The sequence below is a fragment of the Drosophila montana genome, unplaced genomic scaffold (assembly GCF_035044405.1).
Source record: "Drosophila montana isolate Dmon_TW-CO22-7 unplaced genomic scaffold, ASM3504440v1 contig_3733_1, whole genome shotgun sequence".
NCBI lineage: Eukaryota > Metazoa > Arthropoda > Insecta > Diptera > Drosophilidae > Drosophila > Drosophila montana.
The window spans coordinates 971,189-994,997 of NW_026998620.1; the positions used below are offsets into that span (position 1 = coordinate 971,189).

General features: G+C 40.0%; 6 protein-coding genes across 7 annotated transcripts; 4 read left to right on the forward strand and 2 right to left on the reverse strand.

Annotated features, from left to right (window-relative positions):
* Positions 1-4,153: 4,153 nt before the first annotated feature.
* LOC135436300 (farnesol dehydrogenase) lies at positions 4,154-5,038 on the forward strand. Its single transcript, XM_064693873.1, has 2 exons — positions 4,154-4,796; positions 4,853-5,038. The coding sequence occupies exons 1-2, from the start codon at positions 4,224-4,226 to the stop codon at positions 5,030-5,032; spliced, it is 753 nt and encodes a 250-aa protein (XP_064549943.1). The 5' UTR covers positions 4,154-4,223; the 3' UTR covers positions 5,033-5,038.
* Positions 5,039-5,221: 183 nt separating this feature from the next.
* On the forward strand, positions 5,222-8,132 carry LOC135437249 (3'-5' ssDNA/RNA exonuclease TatD). The gene is made up of 4 exons (XM_064695150.1): positions 5,222-5,667; positions 6,129-6,477; positions 6,538-6,819; positions 7,122-8,132. The coding sequence occupies exons 1-4, from the start codon at positions 5,466-5,468 to the stop codon at positions 7,258-7,260; spliced, it is 972 nt and encodes a 323-aa protein (XP_064551220.1). The 5' UTR covers positions 5,222-5,465; the 3' UTR covers positions 7,261-8,132.
* Idi (Isopentenyl-diphosphate delta isomerase) lies at positions 7,892-9,460 on the reverse strand. Its single transcript, XM_064695151.1, has 2 exons — positions 9,075-9,460; positions 7,892-9,013 (listed from the first exon to the last, which is right to left on the reverse strand). The coding sequence occupies exons 1-2, from the start codon at positions 9,372-9,374 to the stop codon at positions 8,558-8,560; spliced, it is 756 nt and encodes a 251-aa protein (XP_064551221.1). The 5' UTR covers positions 9,375-9,460; the 3' UTR covers positions 7,892-8,557.
* A 47-nt stretch (positions 9,461-9,507) lies between these two features.
* Positions 9,508-10,408, forward strand: AP-2sigma (adaptor protein complex 2, sigma subunit). Its single transcript, XM_064695153.1, has 3 exons — positions 9,508-9,657; positions 9,717-9,866; positions 9,930-10,408. The coding sequence occupies exons 1-3, from the start codon at positions 9,655-9,657 to the stop codon at positions 10,203-10,205; spliced, it is 429 nt and encodes a 142-aa protein (XP_064551223.1). The 5' UTR covers positions 9,508-9,654; the 3' UTR covers positions 10,206-10,408.
* Positions 10,409-10,597: 189 nt separating this feature from the next.
* Rab1 (RAS oncogene family member Rab1) lies at positions 10,598-13,394 on the forward strand. Its single transcript, XM_064695152.1, has 5 exons — positions 10,598-10,912; positions 12,012-12,132; positions 12,200-12,247; positions 12,326-12,553; positions 13,093-13,394. Exons 1-5 carry the CDS (start codon positions 10,890-10,892, stop codon positions 13,288-13,290), a joined length of 618 nt encoding a protein of 205 aa, XP_064551222.1. The 5' UTR covers positions 10,598-10,889; the 3' UTR covers positions 13,291-13,394.
* A 1,451-nt stretch (positions 13,395-14,845) lies between these two features.
* On the reverse strand, positions 14,846-23,700 carry ETHR. 2 transcript variants are annotated; one of them, XM_064695148.1, is made up of 4 exons: positions 23,239-23,700; positions 21,783-21,945; positions 21,535-21,715; positions 14,846-15,913 (listed from the first exon to the last, which is right to left on the reverse strand). In XM_064695148.1, the coding sequence occupies exons 1-4, from the start codon at positions 23,326-23,328 to the stop codon at positions 14,974-14,976; spliced, it is 1,374 nt and encodes a 457-aa protein (XP_064551218.1). In that variant the 5' UTR covers positions 23,329-23,700; the 3' UTR covers positions 14,846-14,973. The 2 variants fall into 2 exon arrangements, with proteins under 2 accessions (XP_064551218.1, XP_064551219.1); XM_064695149.1 differs by lacking the exon at positions 14,846-15,913 and adding an exon at positions 16,803-18,781.
* Between the last annotated feature and the right edge of the window lie 109 nt (positions 23,701-23,809).

The following is a 23,809-nucleotide window of genomic DNA, read 5'->3' on the forward strand; positions in this document are numbered from 1 at the left end:
TGCACCTAAGCTAACATAGTTATTAGATGTTTTATACGTGTTCCAATAGTTCTACACACACACGAACACACACACACACATGCATACAACTACCCTGTATATTCGCAGTTTTTAAGATTGTTTGTACTCGTCATATTTGCTATAAATATCGAAACGCAGCCTGCTTAAACGAAACGAAACGAAACCAAATACTTGAGGGGAGTGCAATTTTTTACTAGCCGCGGGAGAGCCCAGCCGAAACAAAAATTTTGGTCTCTGGGGGGGGGGGGAATCCCCGGCTAAACATTTTCTACGAAAGCGAAGAGTGAAAAAAAGAAAGGAATGTCCAGTATCAAAGAACAAATTTGAGAAACACCGAGGTCTAAAGTAACGTACCTACTAAATTTTTGTATGAACAATTCTTACAATTTATATATATACAATGCATGCATGCATATATATATTTAAAGAAATATGAATATGAATATATATATTTGTATTGATTTTGGAATAAGCAATATATATGTATTACGTATCTATCAAGCAACAATAATCAATTTTATTAGAGTTTTACACAAGCCGAAACGAGAAACGAGAAACGAAATCGAATTGCGACATTAGAGATATAGAGATATAGGGGTTGACCAGCCGGAGAGTTATATGGTTAATTCTGGGGGGGAGGGGGGAGGTAAGCATTACGAAGCGCACAAAGCGGCAACAGTCGACCATGGAAATGTTTACGGGGCAGTTGAAATAATATATAAAAATATATATATTTTTAATTTATTTTGCATGGTTTGGGTAACTAATCTTAGGGCAGGGGCACAGGTAGGCAGGTGTGAAAAGCTGTCCGGGCGCAGTTGAAAAAATAATAAATATAAATATATATATATATTTTTAATTTATTATTCTTGGTATGGGTAACTACTCTAAGGGGAGGGGCAGTTGAAATAAAAAATATATATATTTTTAATTTCTTTTTCTTGGTTTAGGCAACTACTCTTAAGGCCACAACAGGTGGAAGGGTGGCGCATAGAGGTAGGCAGGTGGAACAAGCTGTCCGAGAGCAGTTGAAGTTGAAATAATATATATAAATATAAATATATATATTTTAAATTTATTTTTCTTGGTTTGGGGTAACTACTCTTAGGGAAGGGGTAGGCACAGGTAGGCAGGTGGAACAAGCTGTCCGAGAGCAGTTGAAGTTGAAATAATATATATAAATATAAATATATATATTTTAAATTTATTTTTCTTGGTTTGGGGTAACTACTCTTAGGGGAGGGGTAGGCACAGGTAGGCAGGTGGAACAAGCTGTCCGAGAGCAGTTGAAATAATATATATAAATATAAATATATATATTTTTAATTTATTTTTCTTGGTTTGGGGTAACTACTATTAGGGAAGGGGTAGGCACAGGTAGGCAGGTGGAACAAGCTGTCCGAGAGCAGTTGAAGTTGAAATAATATATATAAATATAAATATATATATTTTAAATTTATTTTTCTTGGTTTGGGGTAACTACTCTTAGGGGAGGGGTAGGCACAGGTAGGCAGGTGGAACAAGCTGTCCGAGCATTCGCACTAAAACGTATCACTAAATAAAAACAATAATCGAAAATCGAAACATAATTCGTTCTAAGTACTAAACACCAAAAGAAATTAAGAAAACGTTAACGATAAACAATTTTAATAAATGACTAACAACTAAGCTATATATACAAGCATATATATGTAACTATGGAACTACAAACATATATATACACACACATATATATATATATATATATATAGATATACATAATGAGAACTATGCAATTTTATTGTTAGCCAAAATTTTATAAATGTCAAGTAATAACTGTAAACGAAACATTTATATATAAATATATACTATATATTCGTATCAAGTTAAAAAAAAGCATAAAAAAAAAACATATAGCATTAGGCGCTGTTTTTGGCACGCTTTAAAAAAAAGCTACAATTTTAACCAGGATTTAGTTTAAACAATAAGAATTGAGACCAACCCGAGTTGGCCCAGCTTCAAGCTTCAATAAGCCCAATATTAATGAGATTATACCAATTCCCAGCGTCTAGAGCGTGGCTACAAAAAATGCAAACTACAAACAAAAAACCAAAAACGAAGCCCACAAAAAATAACCAGAAAATATCAATAAATTATAAATATATATAAAAATACATAACATATATATTATATATATTATATAGATGTATCAATACATATGATTCATGCAGTAATTATTTTTATTACAAGCTGTACACCTCTCCATTCATTACTATTATTTTATTTTAATCATTAACTATTATTGCAATAATTATTCTTAGCAATATTTTTATACCCTGTACCCATTGAAAATGGGTAAAAAGGGTATTATGTATTTGAAGGAAGCATCTCCGACCCCATTAAGTATATATATTCTTGATCAGCATCAACAGCCGAGTCAATCTAGCTATGTCCCTCTGTCTGTCCGTCTGTCCGTCCGTCTGTCCGTCTGTCTGTCCTTATGTATGAACGCAAGGATCTCATAACCTATAAGAGCTAGAGACTTGAAGTTTTGGCTGTAGGTCCTCCAAGTCCCCGCGCAGATCGAGTTTGTTTCCGATATTCGATAACTTGTCCCGTTTCCAAGTTATCGATAAAAATCGATTTGGTAAATGATATGAGCTAGAGTCACCAAACTTGAGATGTACCTTCTAGAAATATATATATATATATCAAGTATCTTTTATTTTATACCTATGGCCTGTTGGAAGAAGAGGGTTCAGGGTATCCCCTAGTCGGGAGCTCCCGACTAGAACCTCTTGTTTTTATTCTATATGTTTATCTATTCATTTTACACAGTTATATATGGTAATGGATACTAATACAAATATTTTCCTTTCACACATACACAAAATTTATATATATAAAAAAAGAAAAAAGATTTACAATTGGTAATGATATATAAGTAATATTTATCGAATAAACGAATTGAACTATAAGTTTTAAAATTACAATAAATTCAAATATTAGATAAACAAAATATGCAAGCGAGATTATGTTTAATATTATTGTGTGACAAAAATATAAACAAAAAAATAAATAAAATCAATATGTTATCAAGCTATACAATATGCATATATAATGACATCAATAGCATACATTTACGTAACAATATATATATATATAGAGGGAGAGATATGTATGTGAGCTACAAATAACACCAAAGATACACGCATATTAGCAGAAATAAATGTAATACATTATTATATTAAAAACAAACAATCCCTTTGACTTTTTATACCCTGAACCCATTGAAAATGGGTAAATGGGGTATAATGTATTTGTGCAAATGTATGTAACAGGCAGAAGGAAGCATCTTCGAGTCGCTTTAGCCATGTCCGTCTGCCTGTCTGTCCATCTGTCCGTCCTTATATATGAACGCAAGGATCTCAGAGCCTATAAGAGCTAGAGACTTGAAATTTTAGCTGTAGGTCCTCCTAGTCCCCGCGCAGATCGAGTTTGTTTCCGATAGTCGATAACTTGCCCCGTTTCCAAGTTATCCAAGCTATCTTTTTGTCTTCGTAGATAAACAGATGAGAGATAATAGATATTTAGTGAATGCCATATATGAGGATTAGTTATTATTTATATTCTATTTTATTTGATTTAAAGTATGGTATAAAGTTCAATTTTTTCGCGAAGAAAATGTTATTATTTTAATTATAATTTTTTCTTAAAACTTACAATATACATAAGATAAGAGATAATATATATATGAGGATTAGTACTTATATTAATATTTATATTTTTTTTATTTAAAATATGGTATAAAGTTCAATGTATAGCGAAGAAAATTTTATAATTTGAATTATAAGACCAGCTTTTTTTTTCCTAAAACTAACATTATACATAAGATAAGAGATAATAGATTTTTAGTGAATATATGGTATGAGGATAAGAACTTATATATATATTTCATTATACATATGTAATTTAAAGCATAATGTACAGAGAACAAATGTTATAGACCAGCTCTAATTCTTAAAACTCACATTATTTTCCATAAGCTGGGCTAGACTCAAATTCCGGACTGATGTGTTGGTTTTTCCAGGTGTAGAAACACCTGTGAGATTTCCAACCTTTTGTTGCTGTTAGACACAAACACATAAAGAACAATCATTTGTCGACGAGACGTCTTACGCAGCTTATGGACTTTAGCTTGAATAGTAATTATTTTGTTGAATATGGATCGCTGGAGAAATCGCGTCGCTGTTGTCACTGGCGCCAGCTCGGGCATTGGTGCCGAATGTTGCAAGGATCTGGTTGCAAGGGGCATGATTGCTGTGGGCCTGGCACGTCGTCTGGATCGACTAGAGCAGCTAAAGGCATCTCTGCCTGCTGAACAGGCTGCACACTTTTATGGCCGCCAGTGTGACGTGAGTGTTGAGCAACAGGTGATTGATTCGTTTGCCTGGATCGATGAGACTCTCGGCGGTGCGGATGTGCTAGTGAATAATGCGGGCATTGTGCGCCGCGTGCACATAGTCGACGAGGGAAACAGCGCCGATCTGCGGGATATATTAAATACCAACGTATTGGGCGTTACCTGGTGCACACGCGAGGCCTTTCACTCGATGCAGCGACGTCGGATAAACGATGGGCATGTGCTTATTATCAATAGTGTTGCCGGGCACGGAGTGCCCATGAATCCTGGCTTTAGCTTCAACATGTATGCACCTTCGAAGCATGCTGTCACTGCACTGAGCGAGTTTCTACGCCAGGAGTTCCTGAATAAGGGCACCATGACTAAGATTACAGTAAGTATTGTTCGGTTTATTCTTGATGAAACTCTAGCCATTTTAATACCCCGCAGAGCATCAGTCCAGGCATTGTTGATACGGAAATTTTTGACAAAAACTCACCGGAAGTGCTGGCTAAAATGCCCATGTTGCGACCCGAGAATGTGGCCGATGCGGTCGCCTACTGCATCCAGACGCCGCCCAACGTTCAGATTCATGAGCTGATTATCAAGCCCGTTGGAGAAAGATTCTAGTATTCCTTTAAAAAAGAAAAAACATTTTTGTTACTTTTTCAAATACTGCGCTGCATTAATCGATAAAAAAAAAACAACAATTGTTGCGCACATCGAACGCCAACGATTAATTGTATGCATTAATCGATAGTTTCGCAGTCGATAGTTTCACATGCCGATGTCGCATTACTAACATCGATAACATTTGCCAGCAGTCGTAGTTCGTGTCGGGATTTGTTTTTATTTTTATTAATTTGTAACGTTTCATCTGTTAATTGCTTATTTGGTCTTTGGTTAAAATATTCCAATAAAAAGAGCGAGATATTCTTGCCGTACGCATAACCGCAGCGGTTCCTTGTGCTAACGAAAGCTAATTAAATTACACAAAGACAAAGCATCTTCTTGTCTGTCTACGTCATTGCTATTTTCGTACAAGCATTCTTTTACATACATAATGGAACAACAGCAAAAACAACAACAAGTGGCGCCTGTGGTGGCCGCAGCAACCGCAGCTCTCGAGGAGGAGCAACTGGACATTGAGGACAGCATGAAGCATTGCTTTGAGAACCTCATTGTCATCGACGTGGGCGCCAATTTGACCAACAAAAAGTATAGCCGTGATCTGGATTCCGTTGTCCAAAGGGCAAGAGACGCAGGTTTGTTCAAAATATCTGGCACACAAATCGAAAAAAAAAACAAGACAAGAGGAAGAAGTGCGATAAGACTAATAATAATACATGACAGCTGCCGTTGGGCGCGGCAAGTGGTCAGCGAGAGCACACACACACACACATTAAGAAGGTCAAGCGTCGGCAGAGGGGCGATTAGCATGCAACATGTGCGTGTGTGTGTGTGTGCGACGCACCTGCGTCTGTGTGTATGAATTGGCCTGCATAAGTGCAACATATACAGTGAAAGCTCTGCCTGGCACAAACATCTCCTTTAGCTGTCCTATTTTTGTAGTCCCATTTATAATACCCTTCGATCGGACGACTCTATCATTAAAAGATCCCATTTATCTATCATTAAAAAGTGATTGATTAGCACTCAAAGGAGCTTCACTGTACATAACCCTGCTTATGCGAATATGTGCTCACTTTCACTCACTTTCTTTCAGGTGTTCAGAAATTAATGGTCCACGGCACCTCGGTCAAATCTAGCAAGGAAGCGCTGCGGCTTTCACGCATTTATCCCGACATTATATACTCGACTGCTGGCATACATCCGCACGACTCAAAGTCCATTGTGGAGGAGCCGTCCACATGGTTCGACTTTGAGCACATTGCACAGGCGCAGGAGTGCGTGGCGATTGGTCCTTGCGGCCTGGACTATCAGCGCGACTTCTCCGAGCCGGATGTGCAAAAACAGATATTTGCCAAGCAACTGCATTTGGCAATACGTCTGAAGAAACCTCTGCTAATACACGAGCGATCGGCTCAGCACGATGTACTCGAAATACTCGACACGTAAGTGGAAGAAATATTATTACTAATTTGGGTCATAATATGGTGCTCACACACTTGCAGATTCGAGAATCTACCGCCTGTGATTATCAGAGGTTTTATGGGCACAGCTGAGGAGGCACTCAAGTATCTGGATCGCAGATTCTACATCAGCTTAACTGGTTATCTGTGCAAGGACAAGTCAGATACTGGCGTGCGCCGGCTGCTCGATAATGGCACCCTGCCACTGGACAGACTGCTGGTGGAAACTGATGCGCCATTTATGTATCCAAATACGAGAGCCTCCAAACTGCCACAGCATGTGAAGAGTGGCATTACGGAACGCTCATTGTTGTACTTACACAGGTGGGATTTCGAATTGAAATGCTACCCATTGAAAATGGGTTAAAGGGTAGATTGGTTGCGTGCATATGTATGCAACAGGCGGATCGAGACATCTCCGACCCCGTAAAGTATATTCTTGAGCGACACGACGAGCTGGCTTAGAGCCCTGTCCTTTGGTATTTACATTCAGAGCCTGCCAATTTTATAAACTCGGAATCTAACTATCAAAGTTAGATCGCATTTCCGATTCAGGGTACTTTCTAGTCGGGCATTTCCGATTAGAACACTTGCTATTTTTGTTTAATTTACATTCCGTATTCCAGATATTGCACCTTTCAACGTAATGAGCCGTGCAGCCTGCCGGCAATTGTGGAAATGATTGCTGCATTCATGAAGAAAACGCCGGATGAGGTCGCCCTGGCAACTGCCTTCAATGCTTTGAAGCTGTTCGGCTTGTCCTAAATAGTGCCCAGCACTTTAAGCAAATTTAACAAGCCTGAGATTCACGACAGACTCACATCATGTGCCTTATAACCTAATCGAATTCAGGATGTGCTAAGCCCTGACCTAAACACATACATACACACACGAGCTATACCCATAAAAACGTACACACACACACACACAACTACGACGCATTCGCATGCGACTTGCAAGAAAAAACCTCCCTCCTATTTATACTGTTAGTGCGAATTTTTGTTCTGTCTTAATTTGCAAACATAGGTTTAAGTTGTTGGTATTTCGTAAGCAAAGGCTTTGTTTACTTTGTACTAATAAACAAATCGGTGCCAAGGTGGTGCCAAGTGGAGCGGTAGCGGGTACGAAAAAAATCAATTTGCGCCTGCTACCGTTTCACACTGCGAAGCGCGCGCTTCGTGACTGTTAAAAACGCTGCAGCTATATATTATTGTTTAATTTTCATACAGATATTTTTTGTCTTTAGTTCTAAGGTTGATTTTAGCTAGGGCACCTTTTGTATACCAACCTATTAAGTCTCTCGTTTAGTTTTGTAGTGCATACTTTTGTAAATATTTATTTTTGTTGTTCGTTGCGGAGGAGATTGATGATGATGATTATTATGGTAAACGTGATGTGATCATTTTATGAGCTATATATATATTTATATAATATTCAACAACACACATTTAGCTAGTGCTATGATAATACATACACCATATATACATACACTATATTTTGTTATATTTACATATTATTCAAACATATGTGATGCTCTATACGTTGTACTGAACTGATCAACTAAACGGAGGTGCATGAATACCCCAAACACACACTATTTTCCATTTGAATACAAATAAAGCGAATTTAAATAAAAACTATAAAGAACTTTCTATATATCTATATGATATATGCGCGACATATTTCTATACTTAACTTAAATTTATATAATTCATAAAAAAATCTACTTTCAGCTGATCGGTGCTATGGCAATAATATGATACAATCGTTCGATATTGATGAGATTATGAGTGATTATAATTGAGATATCTTGAAAAACAAAGAAGCATTCATTGAATAACCCTTGACCAATAACGCCTATGGTAGCTTCCGGTAGCACAGACTAGATGGAAGAAAGTGGCTACATCGACTAGGCCGTTAAGAATGTATTATAGTACTTTATGATGTTGGCAATGTCTACTTCGCTGGCAAAGGTATAACAAAACTGAGGTTCCACATATATATTTTTGGCTTGATTGCAACATCTTGCAGCGTCTTCGATCGTGTATTGTGTGTTGAGTTCTCAAAAGCGTTGTATATTTTGCAAGTCTTCCAACTGTTTTAGTCTATGCAAATTGTCCCACCATTGTTTGAGCCGATGACGCAATATTAATGCAAACCAGGGGGTCAAGGGTGCACTAAATTTAGCTATCGCTTCGTCGATTTCGTCGCGTTTCAGAAAGCGCACCTCGCTGACCTCGTTGGCATTGGGCTTTAGTGTGACATCCTTTTGGAGGAAGAGTATATAGTCAATCTCGTGTTCTCCCCAGACGCCGTCCCCTCTGTCGGCATAGTGTATGCGCGTTAGGTAGTTAAAGTTCTCGGGCTTTATTTCATCTGTGGGTATGCCCAGTTCGTAGTTCAAACGACGTTGGGCCGCCAAACGTATGCCCAGGGCATTCGACTCCTGTCGCTCCTGCTCGATGTCATGCAAGGGATGGCTGCAGCAGGCATTCGTATATGTGTCTGGAAAAGTAATCTGAAATGGAAAGATCGCTTGATATCAAAAGGATCTAGCTGGAGTTCACTCAAACTCGCACCTTGTGCACGGAGCGCCTTTGTACAAGCATCTCGCCCTTCGAATTGAACAGAAACACACTGAAGGCGCGATGCAGCTTTACGTCACCCGTTCCGGGCTGCACACGATGGCAGTCGGCCTTGGTGGCAGCTCCAATGGCCTTGTCGTGCTCGTCGACCAGAATGCACTGCTCTTTGAGGGCGTGCGCCTGCAAAGGATCGTGGATTTCGACGGCTGCCTGTTTCTGTTGGCCCAATGATGTAGTGCTGCATTTGCGCAGTAACTGAAGGCGCGGCCAGAGGTTCAAGCGCGACGTCAACATTTTTTGGTAATTGAGGTGTTAATGACTAGCTTCAAGTTGGGCCTAAACAAATATAAAAAGTGAAAACGTCGTAATCGTATTCAAGAGTGGCGTTGCCAACTGACGTGGACATTCGAGCAATATGCAACACTGATCCGCTTAACAGCTGTTCGCCAGCTGCAGCAGCCCTGGCAATAGTGATACACATTTGTTCGTAATCAGTTTTTTCGCTGTGTTCATAGCTGAAAATTGTAAATAGCCGAGTAATTACTCAAGTAATTACCCACACACATACTCTAAAATGGTAAGCATAATGTTTACCAATTCATTGAATAGAAATAATATTGTTTATCATCCGCTCAGATACGATTTATACTTATACAAAACCGTGCGGGCAAAACTCGCTTGGCCAAGTGGTATATGAACTTTGATGACGACGAAAAACAAAAATTAATTGAAGAAGTGCACGCCGTAGTCACCGTGCGGGATGCCAAGCACACCAACTTCGTAGAGGTAATATGGGGAGCATTAAAATATATATTCCAAGACATATACTAACTAGCTCTTGGTCCACAGTTCCGTAATTTCAAAATTGTGTACAGACGCTATGCGGGTCTTTACTTTTGCATCTGCGTGGACGTCAATGACAATAATCTGTGCTATCTGGAGGCCATTCATAATTTTGTGGAGGTGCTGAACGAGTACTTCCATAATGTGTGCGAGCTGGATCTCGTCTTTAATTTCTACAAAGTGTACAGTGTTGTCGACGAGATGTTCTTGGCTGGCGAGATACGCGAAACCTCACAGACAAAAGTGCTCAAACAGCTGCTAACATTGAACTCATTGGAATAGTGGAAATAGCGGATCCACCCACTAAAACGATGCATTCCCCATAGCCCGCTTATCGAATCCTCATATAATATTATGTACTATTTATCTACATGTGTTCTATATGCAAGCAAAACAACTCTCAAATGTTAAATGATGTGTTTAGAATCAAATAATTTATGATAAGAGATTATTGCAATTGCAAGTATTAAAGAATAATCCAATAAGCATTACTGATAAGTGAATAACTACATACACACAGGCGGGCGGATGTAAATATGTATGTACATTTGTAGGTGGTTACCGCCCACAAAGCGGAGGTTGCTGATAGCAGTGGCTGATGCAGCCCTGGCCACTGCGTTTAACAACACTACGCTGGCACAACTGACGACACTATACCACACTACATGCCACTTCGTCATTTTTTCAGTCGCCATTGTTCTCGTTCTCGGCTGTCGAATTTTGTGGAAATTATCGAATTTCCCTTAAATTCGTTGCAATAAATACAAATAGAAGTTAGAAAAATAAACAATTTTGGAGTACACAAGTGCACAGTGCGCGTTATTTCGTAACAAGAGGCCGCCAATCGAAATTAGAGACACCCGTCAGACGACTCGCCAGTTAACGAGCAGCTCAAGCGAAATCGAATATTTCGTTCGTGGCAAAAAAAAATAATACAAACTTGAACAAAAACCCAAAACGAAAAACATGTCATCTATGAATCCAGAATAGTAAGTCGTTCACATGCATTAATTGCGCGTAATTGAGATATTGACTTGAACAATGAAAAACCTTGCACTCATCCGCGTTCCATAACCCAGCACTGGTCACCTTTTTCTTTCTTTTTTTTTCATTCTTTTGCGTTTCTGCGACGTCATTTTTGCGACGTCCACGACGACTTTTTAGTAGTCACCGCAGCCCCACACCCTTTAAACGAGTATTTAAAAAAAAACAACATACGATTTTAGTACGTTTCCGAGTAAAAAAATTTGGATACAACTATAACGGTTATATGATGTGTATATAGTATACGAATGTGTGTATGTATGTTTTCATTAATTGTGGAGCAATTGGAGAAATCCAAGTTCTCTGATTGGCTTTTGAATCGCTGTAAATGTTGCTGACAGTCAGCCAGCCAGTCAGTCAGCCAGCCAGCCAGCCCTTGGCTAGGTTTTAGCTCTGCGCTGTTATTTTGCGGGGCGGATGAGTCACCTGCCCAGCGTCCTCAACCCCCTCTCTAGCGTACACTTTGTTGTTGTTTGACTGCTTAACGCTGCGTCGTTGTTGTGTTGTTCTCTGCTGCTGCTGCTGCTACGTAATCAAATTGCCATCTATGCTGAATGTTTTATGTTTTCTTTCACTGCAATTGAACTTGAAATGCTTGACGTCTCCCTCTTAATTACTCGTAAATAATGCAGTGAAAGTTGCTTGGACGAAGCTCTCTCCAAGTTTTGAAGTCCTAATTTGTTTCCCTACTTAAAAAAGTAAACTAATAAAGAAAACCAATTATACAAATTGAAATAAAAAACTGTGAAGTATCCCCACATTTATTTATCATTATTATACAGAGAAATATGTAAAATTATTATCAACAAATTCCTCCCTTAACATTCGCTCAATCGAGCTTCCACTGTATATGCAGCTGCATAAGCATTAGCCCCATAGAAGGGACCTTCCAGATTAGATGTCAAACAATGAGTATTAGCAGGTTGTTTCAACTGGGTACGTGATAAGATAAACAAATTCGTGACGCGCATTTTAATAGCGCGATATGATGGGGGGAAAATATGCCTTGAGTAACGCACATTTTTCTGTTTTTTTGTTTTACAGCGATTATCTTTTCAAACTGCTGTTGATCGGCGACTCTGGCGTTGGAAAGTCCTGTTTGCTGCTCCGATTTGCCGATGATACATATACAGAGAGCTACATCAGCACAATTGGCGTGGACTTTGTAAGTGCTCAACCTATATCTAGCCATAAAACTGTGACTCAACAAAGCTGTTTTTTTTCCTTTACAGAAAATTAGAACTATAGAATTGGATGGCAAAACGATTAAATTGCAAATTGTAGGTTTTTGGTCAAGAGAGAGAGCGAGAGAGAGATCCATCCATCGAATATATACTAAATCCCGTTTCTGTTTGTAGTGGGATACTGCTGGACAGGAGCGCTTCCGTACCATCACATCATCATATTATCGTGGCGCGCATGGCATCATTGTTGTTTACGATTGCACGGATCAGGAGTCCTTCAATAATGTCAAGCAATGGCTAGAGGAAATCGAGCGATATGCATGCGAAAATGTTAACAAGTTGCTGGTGGGCAACAAAAGTGATTTAACCACCAAGAAAGTTGTCGATCATACAACAGCTGCGGTGCGTGTGAACCAATTCACATTTTTATTTCTCTTTATATATCTTTAAAACTGTGCGCCGACTGACTCACTGACTGATTAATGAGCAACTAATTTGTTTATCGTCCGATCGGCCTCTAACTCATGTTCAAGGATCTGTTTTAATTTGTTCGCAAGGCGCTTTTACACTTTTCTAAAGTTCACCCATAATTGCAATGAAACTTTTGTTATACATTCGATTGGCCTTAAGCTTACTTTTAAATATCTGTTAAGATTTGTTTGAGACATGTTTTGCACGTATTGCAATATCTACCTCTCTTGTATAACATCTGCGGGTCAAAGGTAGCATGAACGAATGTTAGCTTTCCGGTTTTAAGATTCACATAGACTGATCTCTACTTATAATGCCTAATGCGATGGACTTTACACTCTAGCTCAAAATAGTACGAGTAGATTAACAACCCAACAAATATGTGAAACCGTATAGCCGGGAAATGCCACCTAATATATAGTATATATATTTGTATCTTTTATTAATGTATTACAACTTTGGATTTGCAGGAGTACGCACATCAGTTAGGCATTCCATTCCTTGAAACTTCGGCCAAGAGCGCCACCAACGTGGAGCAGGCATTCATGACGATGGCGGCCGAGATTAAGAATCGCGTTGGGCCGCCGTCCAGCGCCACCGATAATGCTAGCAAAGTGAAAATCGATCAGGGTCGTCCAGTGGAGAACACCAAATCTGGCTGCTGCTGAATAACTCTGATTGTGAATCATTATTTTATTATACAATTAAACAAAATTTAAATATAATAAATTAAAACGAAACAAAAACACGGCAAAAGTAAAAGAGAAACAAAAACATCAACACAATAATAAAACAAGCAAATCGTAATTATAAAAAAACAAAACAAAACAAAAACAATTGAATTATATAATAACAATAATGATGCGTATTGAAAAGTATGAGAAGTTCGTTGCGAAAGTGCGCGCAATTCAAGTTCAACTTTCTGAACAGCCACACAATTAAAACACACACACACACACACACATATAACACACAGGATATACTGATATGTACTACCCCCCCCCCCCTTACCCCTACCCCTACCCCTTTGACTTTCCTTTTGTTTTCTATAGTTCTGTTCATAAGTAGTGCAAAGCAAACAACAACAACAACAACAAAATGGTGTAGTAATTAACTTAATCTAAATTTAATCTAAACTTAAGAGTTACTTACCACAGCAGCGCGAACCGATAGCGATAACGATAGCGATACCGATACCGATACCGATTACTATTAATACTTATATGCATAAACAAAAACAAAATGAAAATGAAAAACAAAACAAAAATAAAAATTCAAACAAAAACTGCGTTTATTATAGCCCAGACTCAAATCCGGCACCCAACCGAATTATATTAACTACAATTCCATTCTCAAATCATATCTATCGCCACTTCTGTCTGTCATATTGTAATTATTATATAAATCAAAAGAGAAAAAAACCCATTATTTAGAATTAAAGAGAAACGTTCAGTGAAATGGAAAAAAACGCGTAGGATTTGTTTAGGCACATAAAATAGTGTAATTTTTGATGATGATAATAAGATAATGAGAGACGTTTAACACAATAAAAAATTCTTGAACATAAGCCACACGCACGTTTATGGTCGGAGCAATAAACAACATTTTTCTACCTTATTTGTAAAGGTTAACATTATAACAAATGGATTAACAAATTATTAGCAATGGATAAGCAAAAAAAAAAGACTGATACTATTTAGTTAGTTAATGACATTACTAATAGATTGAAAAATATTAGCAATAGATACATTAGCCTGGGCTTCGAATGATATTACTAATAGACTAAAACTTATTAGCAATAGATAAGCTAAAACATTACTACTACATTTACACATTAGCAGGGGATTCGAAACCTGAATATCCTTCTCCAGTTGCTTATATGATTGGGCCTTTAGCTAAGACATCTACCATGTTTAAACATTAGCCTGGGCTTCGAATGATATTACTAATAGACTAAAACTTATTAGCAATAGATAAGCAAAGACATAACTACTACATTTACATATAAGCAAACCCTGGACCTCCTTTCCTAATTGACTATATGACTGGGCCTTTAGCTAAGACATCTACCATATTCACACATTCACCTAGGATTCGAACCTCCAGCCTCCTTCAATATTCTATTGTACTTTAGCTAATACAGACCTAATGTTAATAGCTTCGATTGCCTCGTCACAAAAATTGACAGCATTTTTTATTTACTTTGGTTTCCAAAAACGAATCTTTTCTAGCGTTTATTGACTTCTTCTGAGGTACTTCAGTCTTTACAACAAAATTTCATCTATTAACTATGACTATGGACTAAATCTGTGTGCTGTCAGAACTCAACTAAATACGATTTTTTGCTGTGCTCAGATTTTGCTGGCGCGTCGCTCCTGCAGGCAGGCCGCGGTAACTGTCGCCGCCGTCGTGCCAATTATGGCTGCTCCGAGGGCGCCGCGATCCCGCTCCCGCTCCCGTTCGCCCAGTCCCAGGGACGTGGAGAGGCTGTTGCTGCGCCATGTGGAGGAGGTGTTGCGCTCGGTGCCCGACGAGGTGGATATGGAATTGATCAGAAAGGTGGCCTCCCGTCGCAGCGTGCGTCGCGGCCGCTGGCCATTGTCCGGGCCCGGCACAGCTGTGCCTTCCGCCGGATCAAGATCCTGCCTGCGCTGCGTTTGCCGCAGACTGCGCCCCGCGACAGTCGGATAATGATGATAATGATGCCGATGATGATGCGGTCGCCGACCAAAGCAGCTGAGCAGCAGCCGCCAAAAGCCGCTGCGAAACTTGGACGACATCAGGTTGTAGAGTATGGGATTCATGGCCGAGTTGAGGTACAGCATGAAACGCGAAAAGTACAACAGATTGTAGTAGCCGGCAATGCCCAGACGTTCCACATCCTCGGTGCTGGCCGTGATCACCCACAGCGTGAACGCCCGAAAGGGCAGCAGGCAGACAAAGAAGCTGGCGACGACCGCGACCAGCATGAAGATCACCTGTTTGCGATGCTTTCGCATCCCGTTGCTCTGCTGATGGCTGTTGCCCTTGCTGCTGGCTGCCGCGGCAGCCGTCGGAGCGGTCCCCTGCGGCGAGGTGGGCCTATGGAATGCACTGTTCGGGCGCAGCAGCTTGTACGCAATCGCCGCATACAGCAGCAGCAGGATGCCAAAGGGCAAAAAGAAGAAGAGCGTTATGGTGCCCACAAAGTAGAAGATGGGCCAAAAGCCGTCCGCGGCGGTGGTGCAAACTGGCGCCTCCGTCCCGTCCCCGTAGGGCTCCACGCTGTAGCTGGATATGGCAATGATGGGACTGCAAGAATTATAGTCAAATACAGTATATACATATATAGAAATACAAGAGGATGAGCTTTTAATGTCGCTTGTCTGCAAAGTTTGAGCATAAAATACAACAAATAAAGTTCAATATTTAAAAACTATTCACAAGTTTCCAATTGAAGCGGCACTCAACCTAATCAAATTACCAGAACGGAAACGGAAACGTCTGCTCTACTAAATATATATATATACACATATATACAAGAATTTATGTGGATAACTACTTCGTATTACGGTCGAAAGTTTTCAAAAATACAAAAACGTATGTAAACAATATTTTACTTAATGATACAGTGAAAGCTCTCTGGAGTGCTTCAGCTTTTATTAGGGCTCATTTTGGCTGAAGAGATAATTTTTTAAGAAATAAAATGAAAAGGAAAAGAATATGTCGAGTAAATAAAGTTTTATATGCAAATGATAAACATTTTAGAATCGGACGGGTATTAACTATATAGACTGGAATTCACAAAATCAAGTTATAAATTCTCTCAAAAATGACCAAAAATTTTGAAAAAAGTTAATTAATTTAAAAATTTTAAATATTAAAAAAGTTTTATATCCCAAAAAAAAAAATTAAATTAAATAAATAAAAATTAAAATTACTTCAAAACTTTTTGTCAGTGGAAGTTGGAAATAAAAATAAAAGCATTTTCATAAAAAAAAATTAACTTTCATTAAAGTTGCAAGCTTAAAGATTAACATTAAGAAATTAAAAGGTAAAACTTCGCCCAAGACCAGCTGTTCATTCGCAGAGCTTTCACTGTACCTGCATACAAACATATTTACAATTGTTTGCCAGATTCTAATCAGAAAAGAAAATCAAATTAGAAAACGCTTGCATCCGATTAAGGTAATGTCTTGAATTGTAATACAAAAATGTTTATTTACTTACAAATTGGGCGCCTCTAAGTAGATATACAAGGTAAATACATGTGTGCGTGGGCATATATATATATATAAATATTTATTAATATGTGTGAGCGTGTGTATGTGTGTGCGTGTGTGTGCGTGTACATGCGAGCTATGCATTTGTTTGGTTTTGATTTTTACTCGGCCGCCGCAAAGTAGGCAACACTTTTTTTTGCTGTTGGCCGCCATTTTGGCAAATGGACGAAACATACTCTGCAGAAGGAAACTGCGCAGCAGAGAGAAGAAGAGGAAGAAACTATGTATTTCAATACAACTAAATCATGTTTATCCGCCTGCTTGATGGGCTCACCAAACGCATATAAAGCCATTTCCATTTGCCGTGCTTTACATGCCAGTTAATGGACCACCCGCACCCGCACCCGCACCCCGCCCCGCTCCCCTCTTATAGTTGTAGTTGTTTTTGCTGCTTTGGCTGTCGCTGCTGTTATTTATCTTTGGCACATTCATTCGAGTTTAATAGCCCGAAAAATTGATTGTTTTTTGTTGTGTGCGGATATGTCCAAGGAGCTTGGGTCTTGTCAACGCCTGAATGGCATCGATTACGGGCGTGGCCAGGATCAGCTGAGACTCTGCCGGCCGGCCGGCCGACATTCCAGAATCAACTGAAGCGTAAGTGTAAACGGGTTACACATGATTTTTCATTCCGTTCCGCTTCCTGCTCCTCCTTCCTCCTCCTCTGCCTGGACTTGTCTCCGTTTTTTGCCTGGATTTGCCTCCGGCTCTGCCTGTCATTATGCGATTTGCCTCCGTTTGAGGCCAGCTTTACAGTTTCCTCCTTCGGTTTCTACTTCTACCACAGCTTCTCCTCCTCCTCTGCCTCCGGTTACTACTCGTCTTTTGGTCCCTACTTCTCCTCTGGCTTGCATTTGCCTCCGCTTTAGTCCAGCTTTACAGTTTCCTCCTACGGTTTCTACTTCTGCCATAGCTCCTCCTCCTCCTCTGCGACTTCCTCCTCCAGCTCCTACTCGTCTCTTGGTCTCTTCTTCTCCTCCCTTGCCAGGATTTGCCTCCTCTTCATGCCGGGCTTAAAGTTTCCTCTGGGACTCGTTCCACGGCTGCCTCATCGAAACTTATTTGCGGCTTGGGCCGTCGCGGTTTCTTCTCGCCGAGCAGCCGGCTGTCGCTCTGCCGCCGCTTGCTGCGCAACGTGGAGTTCTGGAGCATGGCCATCGCTTCCAGATCGCTGCCGCACGGCAATTGCAGTTCGATTTTGAGGCGTGTGCGGCTGATTTCCTCGCTGCCGCGTCGATTCGAGCCGCGCGACAGAATGCTCGAGCTGGTGGCCGCTGTCGCATTCGAGGAGTTCGTCTGGGTGCCCGTGCCCGTCGAAAGGGTGCCGCTGCGTCCGCGTGAGTCACCCGCATTGGCACGGCGGCGTCCCAGGGTGAGCAGCTTCAATAGGAGACGGGCGACGTCGTGGCAGAGGCGAGCGAAACCCTTGCGAAACTTGGTGGACATCAGATTGTAGAGTATGGGATTCATGGCCGAGTTGAGGTAGAGCATGATGCGGCAAAAGTAGAGCAGACTATAATAGCGCACCAGGCCCATGTCGTGCAGCGTCTGCTCCGTGCTCAGGATGATCCACAGCGTGAGCACCCGAAAGGGCAGCAGGCAGACAAAAAACGAGAGCACAACGGCGCCCAGCATGAGGACCACCTGCTTGCGCGCCTTTAGACTCAGCTCCGGCTTGGTGGGACGGGCGCGCAGCATGGCGCTCTGACTGGAGACCAGGTTCCGGGCAATGATGCCATACAGCACGACCAGCATTAGGAACGGCAGCACGAAGAACACGGATATGGTCATCAGAAAGAAACCAACCGTGGAGACGCCAATCGCTTGGGTCAGGCAAACTGGCACCGAGGATCCATCGATATACTCAACCAGCTTGTACTCAGCCACCCAAAGTATGGGGCTATAAGAGAGAGAGAGAGACAGTTGGGGAGAAAGAGAGAGAGAGAGAGAGAGAGAAAACAAACATAAACACGTTGAAGGGTGTGTCTGAGTCAAAGGTTATATACGAGCGTAGAGAGAGAGAGAGAGAAAGAGAGATGGAGATGGAGACAGAGTCGAAGATAGAGGCAGAGACAGAGACAGAGACTGGGACAGAGTCGAAGATAGAAGATAGAAGACAGAGACAGAGACAGGAACAGAGACAGAGTCAAAGATAGAGACAGAGACAGAGACAGAGACATGGACAGAAACAGGGAAAGAGACACGGACAGAGACAGAGACAGGGACAGAAACAGAGACAGAGACAGGGATAGAGACAGGGACAGAGACAGAGACATTGATAGAGACAGAAACAGAGACAGGGACAGAGACAGGGATAGAGACAGAGTCGAAGACAGAGACAGGGACAGAGACAGAGGCAGAGTCGAAGACAGAGACAGAGCCAGAGACTGGGACAGAGACAGAGACATAGATAGGGACAGAGACAGAGACAGGGATAGAGACAGGGACAGAGACAGAGGAGAAGACTTTATGGATCGGGGCAACAGGCTGTGAATGTGTCTGAATTATGTGCTAACGCCTCTCCCCCGAGTCAGCTGTGGGCGTGTGCTCTCTGACAGCTTCTTGCTGGTTAGCCTAATTAATGGGCACAAAAGTGGGCGGCTGTCACGCCCACCGACTGTGTCACACGCTGTGCGTGGGATTTGTGAAAGGAAAAGAGGGTCGCCACAGTGTCAATGGAATGTAAATTCCCGAATGATAGTCCGCATTGCCGCTTATTAAAGATGACAGCGCGCTGATAATGACAGCCGGACAGAGCACAATGGACACAGCCGGAAAGTTGAGGCAGGCTGGACGACCAGAAAAAGCACACAATATGATAACAAGAAGAAGAAGAAGAAGCAACCGAAACCAAGCTCAGATGATGCTGAAATGTATGTAGGGAAATGGAGGTCGGAATGGAGGTCGGAATAGAATTGGTTCAGTCGTAACGCTAACTGCCAATGTTTAGCATGTAAATGGAGAAGTTGATGTCAAACAAAGGCCAGAAGCAAACACCAGCAGGAAGAAGAAGAAGGGCAGTTCGGCTAGCCGAACATTTAATGCCCTTGCAGATCCGGACTTGTCATATGCATATTTTATTAATATTTTTTTTACAGCTTTTATCTTTTACAATAAATCCTTACGTTCTGATGATTTCGCTAGATACCAATTTCGAGATTTGATTCTTAATAACTCGAGGATTTTAAAAATTTGATATACCAAATATGGTTTGTAGACTTTTTTAGGGTATATATATAGATAAGATTTTTGTAAATTTTCCCTCATTCCCCAAAAATTTGATTTTGTTTTGATATTATAAATTTTTGATATTAGAACATTTTGTATTCTAATGAGGCTCTTAGCACTTCATTTTTATAATTTTAGTTTTTAAATTAATTAATAAATAAATAAATAAAAAAAATTTCCCACAAAATCAAGAAATCTCGCTTGAAGAGGTAGAGCTTTGCGGACTTCTGTCTATTCCTCAGATCTATTAAGATCCAAAGATCTATTATAAGAAAAACTCTCTAGCAATTTTTACCCGTGTTATATTTGTTTTTTTTTCTATATTTTTAGAGCATAGTAATACTCATAAATACCGAACCCATCTGGGATATCTTTAAAAACAGAAACATGTTGCATAACACATTTTTAATTGATTGTTCCTATAGGAGCTTAAATGAATATATATAATGATATATAATATGATGATATATATATATTAATATATATAATGATATATTCTGTAATATATAATGACATGCTAAAGAAAATGTCCTCATATTTAAGAGCCATAATAAAATGATAGATTCTAGATTTGGTTAGTGTATCTTAAGCGCAATTTTAGTTTTTCCCTCCAACAACTATATTTTTGATTAATGTTTTCCATGAAGTAAGAAATTGGATCAATTTTGATCAGATTTTGTGGCTATACTTTGTGCATAATGAAGCCTGTTTTTCCTGAATTTAATGCAAAAATTAAAAAAATATTTTCAACTAAATTATTGAACCTATTAAAAATAATATTTCACGAATAAATATTTAATAAATTTTTGCTCTGAATTTTGTACCTATTAATATTAATATTTCCAGAATAAATATTAAAAAAAATTCAAAGAGTTTGCTTTCAATTAAATAAATTATTCTGCCTATTAAGAATAATATTTCAAGAATAAATATTTAATAAATTCAAATTTCCATATGTTACATATTCGGCGACAAAGTCATGAGGCCCGCTGCAAGGGCATAATAACGACAAAGGAAACTGTGGAAATGGTCAAATGGAAAACAAAATACAAAAACATTAAAAATGGCCGCGATTGACACTTATAATTAATGAGTAAAAAGAAACCCAAATAAATACAGAACAAAAGTGGCAAAAATGGAATTAGACAAAGTACAGTAAATAGATATAGTATATATATATATAGATGAACAGATCTAGAAAGGAAAGCGAGAAATACCATAACCAGAAGCATGCTTGCATGGAATAGATTAAACTAGCTACGAAATACGAAAGTAATAAAGCGAATATTCGAATTTAATATGCGAGTGCTTAAAGCATAAAGAAGCAGAGTGTGAGGCGGGCGAGTTCAATGCCCAAACAAAGAAACAGATAGAGAGTGTGTGAGAGAGAGAGAGAGAGTGGAAGAGAGAGAGAGAGAGACTTACCTCGTAAAGAGCGCGGCAATGCCCCAGGCCAGGACACAGATGAGAATGGCGCGCGCCTTGGTGCACACGTAGCCGGCTTTCAGGGGCTCACAGATGGCATAGTATCGCTCGAAGGAGATGGCCAAGATGGTCAATACGCTGGCATGGGCCACCGTCAGCTCCACAAATGGCACCGCCTTGCCTGCATGTGAACATAAGTGAAATGTTAATTTGGTTTGGACAACAGCTGGCCGAGATTTGGAACCTACACATCTCGTGGCCCAGCACCCAAGTCTCGGGTCGTGTGTTCACCTCGACGAGAACCGTGGGCGTGCAGACGAGCAGCACCAGCAAATCGGCAATGCTCAGATTGGTTAGAAATATGTTTGTGGAATTGCGCATATCTTTTGTCTTCACTATTACGATGGGCACCTGCAAGGGAAGAGGTCCTTTATCATGTGTTATATGTATATTTGATCTGGGAAAACCAGTGAAAAGCGAATTGGCAACACTTTTCCACGCCTTTTCCGAACCTTATTGTGAATTACCCAAATTAGCCTAAACATACTTTCAATCATTTTTTATGTAATCAAAATAGGTCTTAAGTCGTTCGTACAAAAAGTTCCAATATTTCCAATTTCCCCCCCTTTCGACAAAGAGTGAAAAACGTTTCACTTGTTTATTTGTCAAAAACAATTAAAAATTACTCAAAGATTTAATAACGACTTTTGGAAGTAAGCTCATAGCTTATCCGATGTTTAGCAAAAAAAATAATACAGGCGATTTCCAGTAACTCTAGTAACTCTAGCTGTAGAAATTTTTCAAAAACCGTGAAGAATGTTTCTTGCTAGCTCTTCTAGTTTGCACGCGGCGTCAATGTTCAATCAGTCAATCAGTTAGTCAATCAAAATAAAGAGTTGAGACTCAGTAAAAAACGAGACTTTAATTGATTTTCCCAAAGATCTTTGAAAATGTGTTTGGAGCCGATCAAATGGAACAAAATGTAATATCTTTACTGCATCTTCAATCAGTCAATCCGTCAGTCAATCAAAACAGTCAGCATAAAAATACCAAAATTATAAATTTTCTACAAAATCTTTGGAATCGAGTTTGAATTTGTTGGAAAAAAATTTAATATCATCAACGCTGTTCAATCAGTCAGTCAATCAAAACAGTCAGTTCAAAAACACGACAATAAGTAATTCTCCCAAAAGATCTGTCAAAATGAGTTTGCTCGAAATATCTTCATCATCTTCATAATTCATCTTCAATCAGTCAATCAGTTAGTTAATCAGTTAGTCAATCAAAACAGTCAGTATAAAAATCACATCAATAATTAATTTTGCCAAGGATCTTTTGAAAAGGAGTTTGAAGCTGTTCGAATGGAAGAAATTGAATAGTTTATTTTTATCCTCAATCAATCAGTCAGTCAATCAAAACAGTCAGTATAAAAACAAGACTCAAACAAATGTTGCCAAAGATCTTTGAAAACGAGTTTGAATGGAAGAAATTGAATAGTTTAATTTTATCTTCAATCAGTCAATCAGTCAGTCAATCAAAACAGTCAGTACAAAAACACGACAACAAGTATTATAATTTTCCCAAAGATCTTTGAAAATGAATTTCAAGCTGTTCAAATGGTGGAAATTGAATAATTTAATTTCATCTTCAATCAGTCAATCGGTCAGTCAGTCAATCAAATTAGAATAAGCTGACAATACTCACCATCACATTGCCGATGACGCCCAGCAGCATGATGATTATGCAGAAGAACATGGCGGTTGTGCGTATATACGACGGAATCTGTGGCAGCATCTGCTCAGCATCCCCATCGGCGACCGGATCGGTGGAGTTGGAGTTGTTGTTGTTGCTTCTGTTGTTGCTGTTGTTGTTGCTGTTGTTGTTGTAGGCTGGAATACTATTAGTTGCGTTGTATGCGCCATGGTCGCCACGAGCAGCGCCACGGGATAGCTCAGCGTGCTGCGTCGTCGACCCTGTTGCAGCAGCAGCATCTTGAGGTGTCGCTGTTGTTGTTGTTGTTGTTGGGAGCAGCAGCAGGAGGAGGAGGAGGAGGAGCAGTAGGCTCGCCTTGATGCTGTTCAGTGTCAGCCGCGGCTGCTGCCCGCGCCTGGCCACAGCTTGCGAGGCGACAGCGACGCCGAGGCAGCCGCTCAACAATGTCGTCGTCCTGCGTCAAGGGCGTCAACCACCGTGGAATTCCCTATATTCGCCGCATTTGGCACATTATCCTCCGGGTCGGATGCGATTTACCGTCCTGCTGTTTGATTTGGCTTGG

Bases quoted from the DNA above. Each gene is read 5' to 3' on its own strand.
- LOC135436300 (XM_064693873.1), top strand. From the start codon at position 4,224: ATGGATCGCTGGAGAAATCGCGTCGCTGTTGTCACTGGCGCCAGCTCG. The intron at 4,797-4,852 runs GTAAGTATTGTT...AATACCCCGCAG, and splicing joins GCACCATGACTAAGATTACA to AGCATCAGTCCAGGCATTGT.
- LOC135437249 (XM_064695150.1), top strand. From the start codon at position 5,466: ATGGAACAACAGCAAAAACAACAACAAGTGGCGCCTGTGGTGGCCGCA. The intron at 6,478-6,537 runs GTAAGTGGAAGA...ACACACTTGCAG, and splicing joins GTACTCGAAATACTCGACAC to ATTCGAGAATCTACCGCCTG. The intron at 6,820-7,121 runs GTGGGATTTCGA...TCCGTATTCCAG, and splicing joins TCATTGTTGTACTTACACAG to ATATTGCACCTTTCAACGTA.
- Idi (XM_064695151.1), bottom strand. From the start codon at position 9,374: ATGTTGACGTCGCGCTTGAACCTCTGGCCGCGCCTTCAGTTACTGCGC. The intron at 9,014-9,074 runs GTGCGAGTTTGA...TTTCCATTTCAG, and splicing joins AAAGGCGCTCCGTGCACAAG to ATTACTTTTCCAGACACATA.
- AP-2sigma (XM_064695153.1), top strand. The intron at 9,867-9,929 runs GTAATATGGGGA...CTTGGTCCACAG, and splicing joins AGCACACCAACTTCGTAGAG to TTCCGTAATTTCAAAATTGT.
- Rab1 (XM_064695152.1), top strand. From the start codon at position 10,890: ATGTCATCTATGAATCCAGAATA. The intron at 10,913-12,011 runs GTAAGTCGTTCA...TTTGTTTTACAG, and splicing joins TCATCTATGAATCCAGAATA to CGATTATCTTTTCAAACTGC. The intron at 12,248-12,325 runs GTAGGTTTTTGG...TTCTGTTTGTAG, and splicing joins AAACGATTAAATTGCAAATT to TGGGATACTGCTGGACAGGA.
- ETHR (XM_064695148.1), bottom strand. From the start codon at position 23,328: ATGCTGCCACAGATTCCGTCGTATATACGCACAACCGCCATGTTCTTC. The intron at 21,946-23,238 runs GTGAGTATTGTC...CTTCCCTTGCAG, and splicing joins GCGTCATCGGCAATGTGATG to GTGCCCATCGTAATAGTGAA. The intron at 21,716-21,782 runs GTAGGTTCCAAA...GTTCACATGCAG, and splicing joins GGTGCTGGGCCACGAGATGT to GCAAGGCGGTGCCATTTGTG.